The 12,119-nt window shown below is 35.8% G+C and overlaps 1 protein-coding gene across 1 annotated transcript; it reads left to right on the top strand.

The window, feature by feature from the left end:
- Nucleotides 1-1,795: 1,795 nt before the first annotated feature.
- On the top strand, nucleotides 1,796-3,214 carry LOC139784120 (uncharacterized). The gene has a single exon (XM_071723285.1). It carries the CDS (start codon nucleotides 1,796-1,798, stop codon nucleotides 3,212-3,214), a length of 1,419 nt encoding a protein of 472 aa, XP_071579386.1.
- The last annotated feature ends 8,905 nt before the right edge of the window (nucleotides 3,215-12,119 follow it).

Here is a 12,119-nt window from a genome sequence, read left to right as displayed (position 1 = left end):
CAACACATGACTTTAAAAAACATCCCGTCAAATTTCCTACTGTGCAACATCAATTGAACAGTAGAGATTGTGGTGTTTTTGCTATAGCTTTTGCTACTTTGTTGTTATTCAATATTAAACCTGACAAAGTAAAGTATGAACATAAGTTTATGCGTTCACATTTGATACAAATTTTGGAAAATCATGTTATTGAACATTTTCCTCAGGATTTGCAATGTGCTAATCCTCAAAAGGTACTTCCATTAGCAGTGATAAAAGATAGAGAGGCTAAAGCGACTGCTCAACGTATGAAAAGACATTTTAAAAGTAATTATGCTATAAAACGTCGTGCAGAGGAACAGGATTTAGAAAATCGTGCTACAGAGCGGCAACGATGCAAACAGATTTTACCAAATAATCGTGCTCAAGATTCACAATGTGCTATTTCTCAAAGAGTACTTCCATTAGCGACAATAAAAGCGACAGAAACTGAAGCAATTGCTACAAGTGCAAAGACACATTCTGAAACTAATTATGCTACAAAATCTCGTGCAGAGCAACAGGATTTAAACAATCGCGCTATTATAAAGCGACAGCGATCCAAACAGAATTTCAAAAAGAAAATAATTTTAAAGCCTGAAGAAAAAGATATAATTATTCAAGGCAAATGGATTATGGACGCTCATATGGATCATTTCCATACACTTTTGCGAAGTTGTTCAGATTATGAACCTGTCGGAACATGGCGAATCCAAATGCCTCAATTTATTCAACGTATACTAGAACATAGAAAACATATACAAATATTGCACAGTTCGTCAGCTCCATTTAATTGTGCAGATCCAAAACTTATAGATAGAAATGCACATTGGGCATGTAGTTATTACGATACAACAAAAATATATATCTATGATTCACAAAATAAACAAGAATTGCACGAACATCACGAGATATTCTTGAGAAAATTATTTCCAAAATACGACTTTGAGATTAATCCTGTCGAATTTCCTACTGTACAATATCAACCAAACTGTAATGATTGCGGAGTTTTTGCTATAGCTTTTGCGATTTCATTATTGTTTAATATTAAACCTGACGAAGTTAGATATGATCATAGAGTAATGCGTTCACATTTGTTGAAGATTTTCGAATCGAATACAATTGAACATTTTCCTCAAGATCCACAAAGTGATGCTCAGACAGTGCTTCCATTAGCAGTAATAAGAGATAGAGAAGCTAAAGCGACAGCTCTACGTATAAATAGACATTTATCTCAGAAAGATTCCTGTGAAAACATTAGTAATGCTGGAAATAATTGCGCTGAGAAACGTTGTCGAGAGGAACAGGACTCGTCAGAAAATGATCGTGCTAAAAAAAGGCGTCGATATCAGAATTCAGAAAACAATTGTGTTAATAATACTAAAATTAATCGCGCTAAGAAGCGTTGTCGAGAGGAACAAGACTCGTCAGAAAATGATTGTGCTAAAAAACGGCGTCGATATCAGAATTTAGAAGACAATCGTGTTAAAAAACGACGTCAGTATAAAGACAACTTAGCAAATAATCGTCTTAATAAGCGAAAACGTTATCTTATACATTCTCAGCAAGAACGAGACAAAGAAAATATTATAAAGACAACTTACAAAAGTGTCGTCTTAATAAGCAAAAACATTATAAAGACAACTTACAAAAGTCAGCAATTCAATTTATTTCTCGATTAACTGGCGCAATATATACAAGAAAATGTAAAAAATTTTTGCGCGATAACGATGATGTCTTTGTCACCAAAGCCGACAAAGGTCAAATAACGGTGATCATGGATAGATTTGACTATATTAATCGTATGACGGAGGTATTAAGTGACGCTTCCACTTATAAAAAGGTGGATAAGAATCCCATTAAACAGATCACAACTAAGATTAACCAACTCGTGAAGTCGTGGCACGACAATGACATCATCGATTATCAAATCTTCAAGCAGTTATATTGTACGAATGGAAATCTTCCTCGGTGTTACGGCTTGCCGAAGATACACAAAACCGGGTTTCCCATGCGTGTCATCGTGTCAGCAATAGGCAGTCCCCTCTATAGTGTCGCGCGCTTTATACATGAGATTTTGCATGACTCTATCCCCAAACCACGATCTCATGTAAAGGATGGTTGGTCGTTTGTAAAAGGGATTGCAAATGTGAGGATTGGCTCCGACGAGGTCCTTGTGTCTCTTGATGTCACAGCACTGTTCACCAACATCCCGAATGAGTCGGTGTACGAGTCGGTGAGAAAAAGATGGAATTATATCTCACAAAATACGAAGCTCAGTTTGCCTCAGTTCCTCCATGCCATAGAATTGATTTTACATTCCACTAGCTTTTGTTTCGATGGCAAGTTCTATGAGCAGATCCATGGTAGTCCCATGGAATCTCCCCTCTCTCCAATATTGGCTGATATGGTCATGGAGGATCTTGAGACTCACTGTTTAAGTTTATTGGACTTCGATGTTCGTGTTTACCTCCGCTATGTAGATGACGTTTTTACCATAGTGCCGAAGCGAGCTATAAATGTTTTATTGGAAGCGTTCAACGGTTACCACCCACGGTTGCGTTTCACCTATGAAATTGAAACTGGTGATTCGTTGCCGTTTCTGGATACTATTGTGATTAGGGACGGTGATGAGTTAATCACCAATTGGTATAGGAAACCAACTTTTTCGGGGAGATACATTAATTACTTTTCTAACCATCCACTCAAATATAAAATCAACAGTATAAATAACTTAGTGGATCATGCTATCTTGTTGTCAGACGAGCGTTTCCATCACGCCAACATTAATATTATTAAAAATATCCTTGTGGATAATAGCTTCCCGATTAAGTTGGGTAATAAGCATATTAACAATAGATTGCGACAATTAGAAAATAGAAGGGACTTGAGTACTAATTCCGAACGCGACAGCACGTTTGATGTACGCAGATGTGTGGTGATCCCTTATGTGAAGGGCTTAAGCGCGGGCATACGGGGTACTCTTGAGAGAGTCCGCTGTGATGTGGTATATAAGATACCGAAAAAACTCAGTGCTGTCATCAGGAGGGGCAAGGACAGATTAGCGACTAATAGGGAAACTAATGTGGTTTACAAAATTGATTCAGTGATGCCGCTGTGCAGACCGACCAGCATGCTACAGCGTGTGGAGGGGATGCGCCGGCAAGGCTGCGCAAGGGATAGCCACGCACACTAATGCCACGCTCCTCTGTCCGTGTACGCTCGGCGCAAAGAAGGACAGAACACGATCGTTGTCTCCTTCTCTCTTGTGCTATGACGTCGCTATGCCAGTGCCGGCTATGCCGGCACATATTTCAGATCTCGCGATTCTCCGAATCTCGAGTTGGCAAATCGATGGGCGACGTTATTTATTGTAAACTTAATCTTTTCTTATAAAATATCGAGATATATGTCAATCATTCTGTCGTTATTCACTGATATATGTATAATCAATTTCAATTGTGAATAATATGTAAATAAAATGTCTAAAAATATAAAAATTACCAAATGCAACGACATAAATCTTTATAAACATAAAAAGTTAAAAGAATTCTTCGTTTTTTTTTAATTTGCAGACCTTGAAATATTTTTTTTATTAAAGTTGAACTTTGCAAATGTAACAATGTATAAAAATCCACTTTTGGCCAATATGCACGCTGTTTTTTTTTTAATTTCTTACATAACAAACCAACATTAACTTTAACATGATAATATTATCTAAATGTAAATAATAAAATTAAATATTAATTCTGAATAAAAAATTATAGCTTGTAGCTTGTATTTTTACTTATTTAATTTATTTTGTATTTATATACAACGTGCATACTGTTGCTCAACGGAAACCGCGAGAAGGTGGTGGTCTTTTCCGTCAGGAAGGAAATGCAAGGAATTGTTAATTCCTTACATTTCCTTTTGTGTGTGTGTGTGTGTGTGTGTGTGTGTGTGTGTGTGTGTGTGTGTGTGTGTGTGTGTGTGTATTATTGCACATAAATTCTTAGCATTTTTATATTTCTTTGGCAGATTTCTTATATGTTTTTATAAGCGTGTCAAGTGCTGACAAGATTTTTTACACGCTTATCGTTTGTAAGCGTGATGTCAAATGTTGACAAGATTTTTTACACGCTTATCGTTTGTAAGCGTGATGTCAAATGTTGACAAGATTTTTTACACGCTTATCGTTTGTAAGCGTGATGTCAAATGTTGACAAGATTTTTTACACGCTTATCGTTTGTAAGCGTGATGTCAAATGTTGACAATTTTTTACACGCTTATCGTTTGTAAGCGTGATGTCAAATGCTGACAAGATTTTTTACACGCTTATCATTTGTAAGCGTGATGTCAAATGTTGACAAGATTTTTTACACGCTTATCGTTTGTAAGCGTGATGTCAAATGCTGACAAGATTTTTTACACGCTTATCATTTGTAAGCGTGATGTCAACTGTTGACAAGATTTTTTACACGCTTATCGTTTGTAAGCGTGATGTCAAATGTTGACAAGATTTTTTACACGCTTATCATTTGTAAGCGTGATGTCAAATGCTGACAAGATTTTTTACACGCTTATCGTTTGTAAGCGTGATGTCAAATGTTGACAAGATTTTTTACACGCTTATCTTTGTAAGCGTGATGTCAAATGCTGACAAGATTTTTTACACGCTTATAGTTGTTAAGCTTGATGTCAAATGCAAGATTTTTATAATCTAAGATTTAACACTTTCAGTCTGCAAATGAAGGACCAGCAATATCATCCACAGCATGTAGCCTTAAAGTACTACGGTTTTTTCTCGCATCTCTAGCGTATAATTTGTCTGGCGACATAAGAGACAAATGTTTTTCCTTAATCGTCATATTTATAGATGTTTCTCCTCTCGTCTTCAACGCCGACTTAAAAACGCAAGTGGCATTAACAGAAGCTGACGAGAGTTTGTTACGTTTTTTCGTTTTTACATCACTTAAGAGGGAAAACATTCTCTCCGGATCGGCATTTGAATTTGGAAGTGATCGAACAACATTCAGAACATTTGTTAAATTAGGATATTTTACAGTATTATTTGGGTATTGACATTGCAAAATTTTTTTCCACATATTGTCGAAATTTAATGTAGAGAGATTTTGTTTCTCCTCCATTATAAAATCTAATGGTAATGCAATCCATTCTTTCTTTAAGTCATCTTCATCACAACTACCCATAGTTTTAGCTACGAATAAAACATCACTGAATGATATTTCTCTCTCAGTATTTAACAAACTTGTTTCAGCTTCAAAAACTTTTAATTTTGACAAAAACACATCATTTAGAGGTAATCTTTTGCGAATTTCTTCTGCAGCAGTCACATAAAATGTTAAACAGTTTTGTCGAACTGTTGTAACAATGTCTGTATGCCCCTGCAGCATTAATTCGTTAAGATATTTATCACAGTCTGATCCTAAAGTAATTTCGTTAAGACTTTTTTGATTTTCTGTTAAAGAGAATACTGTGTTTATGGAGAAAGGTTTTAAATGCTCCTCTTTTAAAAAGTTTCGACAGACTTGGAAAAGAAAGTTTACAGATTTTGAGTGCAATAAATAGATTCTCGTTTCTAATGCTTGAAAAAATGCATTAAATGCATTAAAAAAATTTAAAACATATTTTAAAAATAGAAAATACGCTTTTATTTCTACGTTGCTCATCTGAGATAATAGATATTCTCCAGATTTTGTTTTCTCACTAACAACCATTTCAGTAAGAAAATGCTTAATAGTATCCCAAGATTCCAGAAGTCTTTCTACACACATGTAGTGAGAAAGCCAGCGTGTTTCACATAATTTTAATATTTTGCGATATTTTTCTTGGAAACATTCACAAAATTCCTTAAAAATAGCCGAACGTTTCGGACTGCTGTTAATGTAATTAGCTACTTTTTTTATGAAATCATCGCAAAATGAGGGTAATTTATCACATGCAGCACGCGCTGCTAATGCAGCGGAATGGCAAGAGCATGAAAAAGTAAATAAACGTGGACATACTTCTTCTAATTTTCTTTTGAATGATAAATGTTTCCCTATCATGACGGACGCATTGTCGGATGACAAGGCAACAATATTTGAAAATGGTATCTGTAATTTGCACATTTCAAATTTAAATGCCTGAAACAACTTTTCTGCACTGGAATCTTTGGCATCAATATCAATTAATTTAACTAATTGAGATTGAATATCTAACGTCTCCGGGTCAACATAGCGAACAAGAAAAGTCATCCATTTAGTATTGCAAATATCGGATGTTTCGTCAATAAAGACTGTAAATTTTGTTTTCTGAATTTTGTTAACGACACGTTCCGTTTCGACTGGACACAAAACGTTTGTAATGATATTTTTACATTTTGTTCGGCCCATGCTCATGCTTTTCAACGCAATAACATCTTCTGAATCATCTATATTAACTTGAAAAAAGTTAAGAAGAACTTTAGCATTTTTATGAGGAATATTGTTCTCAGCAATTAATGCGGAAAATTTAATCTCCAATCTTTTTTTACGCTCATCAAATGACAAACGCGGTTTATTACTTTGCGTATTTGAATTTTCATTTGATTCGTTTTCTGTATTACAATTTTTTTGTGAATTTTCTATATGAGTTGTAGATTTTGCATGACGATGGATTTGCGATAAACCACCAACACTAGATTTATCGCAAGTTAAGCAAAAGAATGAACTTGGATCATTTGGCACTTCACGTAACCAACATTGAAATTGCTCTATATCTAACCATTGTCGTTGAAATATTGATTTACGAACTTTTTTCTCTGGCAAATGATCATCGTCATTACTATTTAACAATGATTTTTCTTTTTCTTTGTGATATGCAGAATCCACATGTTTAGAAATATGTGTTGAATTGCATGAAAAATTTTTATCGCATATATTACAGTAATAAAGACTATTATTAGATGATACTTTGCGTATCCAAGATTTATATCGATCATCATTAAGCCAAGCTTCGACAAAGCTTCGCTTAGATCTTTTCGTTAATTTATCACACATTTCCATTTATTATAAGATAATGACAGAAAACGAAAAATATAAATGTTAAAATATAAATAGGAATTAAAAATGTTGTGAGTGTAAATTTAAGTGTGTGAATGTGACTGAATACGAGTGGAGCGTATGTGTATGTGTACGTGTGTGTGTGCGTGCGTGTGTTACCTTTAAAACTCGTGAATATGAGTTGCGTTCGTTAAAATGTACACTCAACGAAGCGGTCAACGACACGACATTTTTTAACAAACAGGCAGACACGCATAAACTAGAATCACTAGAAGCCAAATGAAAAACGCTTGTTGACATTGCTGACTCGCGGAACTAGCGGACGAAAAACAAAAGATATGGCGAAAGAGGACAGCGTGCACGCTACGATGCAGGATCAGCAGGATACGACGGGTTAATCAGAAACAATTCATTATAATTTATTTAGAATCTGTATCGATATATTTATAATGTATATCAATGTTATTAATGTATTGGTAATAGAGCAAGTATAAATATATATCGTTTAGTAAGACTGATATTATACATGAAAATGATAGTGATATGATACTGATATGTATTTTACTTATGTATTTTACAGGTAAAAAAAAGCCGGAAATGAAGGCCAGTGAGAAATTGGACCAGTTGTTGCAGTTGCATGAGCAACAGCAAATGCAATTGCAACAGCTGGCCCAGCAAGTGCAAACACTGGCAGGAAACCAGGGCCAGCAGGGCCAGCAGGGCCAGCAGGGCCAGCAGGGCCAGCAGGGCCAGCAGGGCCAGCAGGGCCAGCAGGGCCAGCAGGGCCAGCAGGAAAGGGAGGGACAACACCTTCCGCAGCAGCAGCAACAACAGCAGCAAGGTATATTATATATACATAGGTACATACATACATACATACATACATGTATACATACGTGCAATGTAATATTACATACCAATATTACATATATATGTATGTATAAAGAAATATATATGTGTGTGCATGTGTGTATAATATACACACATGCACCAGACTAAAGCGCCAGACTCGTAATCCCGAGGACCCGGGTTTGAGTCTACCTGACCACAGGAATTGTTATATTCCAAACTGCACCCCCCGCACGAGTGGGGCTCGTGCGGAGAAACTGGGCTATCTTTCGGAGGAGAAATGGAGAAATTAAATTTGAATGTACCTCTTTGTATTTAGAAGTAAAAGAAATTTCATATAAAGGTCTAGTGGTCTTTTTATTTATCATCTCTTCTACATCCGCGATCAGCTTTGTGTTCTTGATAAAGTTCTAACGACTGCTTTAATCAAAAAATCAAATTTTCGAAAATTTGATTTTTTGATTAAAGCAGTCGTTAGAACTGTATAAAAAATGTCAAGAGCGAGCATTGGCACTGGAGAACGAGAACGAGCATCTGAACAAGACCAACACAAGTACATTCAAATTTAATTTAATTTAATTTAATTTAATTTAATTTAATTTCTCCATTTCTCCTCCGAAAGATAGCCCAGTTTCTCCGCACGAGCCCCACTCGTGCGGGGGGTGCAGTTTGGAATATAAAATTCCTGTGGTCAGGTGGACTCGAACCCGGGTCCTCGGGATTACGAGTCTGCGCTTTACCACAAGACCACACTGCCACCCTCTTGTACCTCACATACATTATATATATATGTTGCTTTTCCGCCATTTGTCATTTATTTGTACATTTTAATTTCAGATCTTTTCCGAGGACGAGGCCGTGTCAGTGGAGGTGGGCGGTCGCGTGCCCGATGGTACAGGCAGCGGGGGGGCCTCACCAAGTTCCCCTGGAGAGGCCCAAGAAATGGTGGTAGAGGTGGGCGTGGAAGAGGTGGAAGTGGAGGAAGGGGGGGAACAAATATTAAAAATTATTATTTTAATTAAAATGTAATTAATAATAAAAATATATTCAGTTCAAATAATAAAAAAAATATTTCAAGGTCTGCAAATTAAAAAAAAACGGAGAATTCTTTTAACTTTTTATGTTTATAAAGATTTATGTCATTGCATTTGGTAATTTTTATATTTTTAGACATTTTATTTACATATTATTCACAATTGAAATTGATTATACATATATCAGTGAATAACGACAGAATGATTGACATATATCTCGATATTTTATAAGAAAAGATTAAGTTTACAATAAATAACGTCGCCCATCGATTTGCCAACTCGAGATTCGGAGAATCGCGAGATCTGAAATATGTGCCGGCATAGCCGGCACTGGCATAGCGACGTCATAGCACAAGAGAGAAGGAGACAACGATCGTGTTCTGTCCTTCTTTGCGCCGAGCGTACACGGACAGAGGAGCGTGGCATTAGTGTGCGTGGCTATCCCTTGCGCAGCCTTGCCGGCGCATCCCCTCCACACGCTGTAGCATGCTGGTCGGTCTGCACAGCGGCATCACTGAATTGATTGTGAGAATTGCGACGCGTCTTACATTGGGCAGACGAAGAGACATCTCGAGACAAGAGTGAAAGAACATTTCAGCGATATTAAAAAACATGACAGCAATTTCTCTGTCGTAAGCAAGCACCGGATACAGAATGACCACAATTTTAAGTGGTCAGATCCGAAAATATTACACAAAGAACCTCACTTGAAAATGAGAGAGATCGCTGAAATGTTCTTTATAAAGAAAAATAAGAACACGATCAATTTAAAAAAAGATACCGAGAATTTAAATACGATATACGACAGTGTCATCATGTCAGTTTAACTGTTTATATTTCTACCTCGGGACACCTTGTTTCTTTCTTTGTCCGCTCAGTCTCCCAAGTACTCGCATACATGTAACATGTCGCAACGAAGAACTAGTCATACGCGAAATCCTATTATGAGATTCGTAAGTTTTTCTTGATCGTCGCTTTCTCTCCTCATATATCATTGTTGCTACAAATTAAGATTGGTCCACAGCTGACCTTTAGGGCCATGCGGGAACATGCTCGTGAACTCAGGAATCTGTACTAATTATGTGACGAGTCAATAGATGATAGGTATTGCTCAATATTTAATAACGTCGTTAACTTAATATTGTCTCGACTTATTTATATTGTTTTTCTTTTTCGCTGTTCCTGTTTCAGTTCGCACTTGAAAAGGGCTCGAATATAGAGCCGAAACGTTGTGCATTCTTATATATATTGCGCCAGTTAATCGAGAAATAAATTGAATTGCTGATTTTATTCACTGGCGGATGAAATTATTATTGATAACTTACAAAAGTGTCGTCTTAATAAGCGAAAACATTATAAAGACAACTTACAAAAGTATCGTCTTAATAAGCGAAAACGATATCTTATACATTCTCAGCAAGAACAAGATAGACAAAGAAAATATTCTGATCGTAAATTGCTTTATAATAAGCGATATTACGAGAGAAAGAATTCTAAATACGTGCCTGCAAACAAAAATCACGATATTGCCAAAAATATTACTAGAAAATATGCAAAGTTTTGGTCACGAAATTACATACAATTTCTTATTCCTATGGCAATTGAAGACATCGAAAACAAACTTAATATTAAAAATCCTACTGAAAGACGATTAGAAGCCGAAAGAATCTTACGTTGGTGTATGCGTATTCGAGATAGTTTTGTCAGCAAGATCTCTAAAATATTAGCTTCACTTAAAAAGAAATCAGACGTGTGCTTGACTCTTGCCGCTGAATGCTCTATAAATGACGATAAAATACGTGCATTATGTGGCACATCGAGACATACAGCTTCATCCGAAAATTATTTTATCGACACATATCGTAACATTACTTCATCACAACTGTTGGTAATTAACGAGAAAGGTAAAACTATGAATGTATTACCTTTGCAACAAGCACGAGTCAAAAAATCATGGTTATGCAATGCTTTGTGTAAAATTTATGATAATCCGTTGATGAAGATTCTAATCGATCGTTATGAAAAATTCCTGAAAACGATATTTACCTGTACTTTAAAGAAAATACCACAATTGTTAACAGATATTCATACATGTACGATAAAGAATTCTGATAGAAAGGGTCACACACATGCCTGTTACATTGATGCAACTCTTTGCAAAGCTCTATTTCTTCCTGTTTTATTATTATCACCTCATTTTCCAATGGTGAGATATATTAAACGTTTAATTTATCAAATGACAAGTTTATATGACAAAATGTTAAATCTGGAGAAGGCTTTAACTTCTGTTGATTTAGACACGTTAAACGAAATTATAATTTCGGCACAACAAAAAGCATATATGTACAAACATCAGCAGAATCGTACTACTTTGAGTGAAGATGAAATCATGTCTTGCTTTAAAAACGCATTTAAGGGGATCCTAAACTGACCCAAATTACCGACAATTGCAGGGAAGGGTCTAGCTTTGCGTAGACTGCACAGAACTTAATTTTTTTTTACACAATTAAAGTATGCACGAAAACACATTGCGCGAGTGTTGATTTCAAGACAAAAATCGAAAAATATTAAAAAAATACATTTTTGAGCTGTCACCTACCGTAAACGTTTGCTTAATATAGGAGTTGTACAGTTTGTATGTACAAAATAAGATACACGCGCTATTCGTATAATGTGAACAAAGAATACCGTACATAAAAAACTAAGATTAATAACGTAACAAAAAAGTTTGACCCTTCACTACGATTTTCGCGAATATATGTGCTTAGCAGAGATATAGAAAGATAAACAGAGCAGTAACCGTGTCAACAATAGGTGACAGATCTTGCGAGAGATGGCGCGATGGCGCACGCAGCTGTGGGCAGTTTCGGGGTTGGCTACATTGTCTGGTTCCTACACAGCAATCGAACCAGGACAGATATATGATACAGATATCTCGTTAGGCATTTTTACATTTGTTTCAATTATTACTAATTATTTTACAATCCCACCCTTCATTAGTACCTAAACTTTACTCCTGTAAAAGGATTTTGCGATCTATGAAGCCGTTTCAAAGAACGAGCTTTGAAAGATATGTGGTACAGATATCTCGTTAGGCATTTTTACATTTGTTTCAATTATTACTAATTATTTTACAATCCCACCCTTTATTAGTACCTAAACTTTACTCCTGTAAAAGGATTTTGCGATCTAT

Source organism: Temnothorax nylanderi, unplaced genomic scaffold, assembly GCF_030848795.1.
Source record: "Temnothorax nylanderi isolate EJ_2023f unplaced genomic scaffold, tnyl_v1.0 TNYL_tig0587_pilon, whole genome shotgun sequence".
NCBI lineage: Eukaryota > Metazoa > Arthropoda > Insecta > Hymenoptera > Formicidae > Temnothorax > Temnothorax nylanderi.
The sequence above is the reverse complement of the archived record's forward strand: the minus strand, read 5'-3'. Positions and strand labels throughout refer to the sequence as shown.

Coding starts and splice junctions, on each gene's coding strand:
- LOC139784120 (XM_071723285.1), top strand. CDS start 1,796: ATGGATAGATTTGACTATATTAATCGTATGACGGAGGTATTAAGTGAC.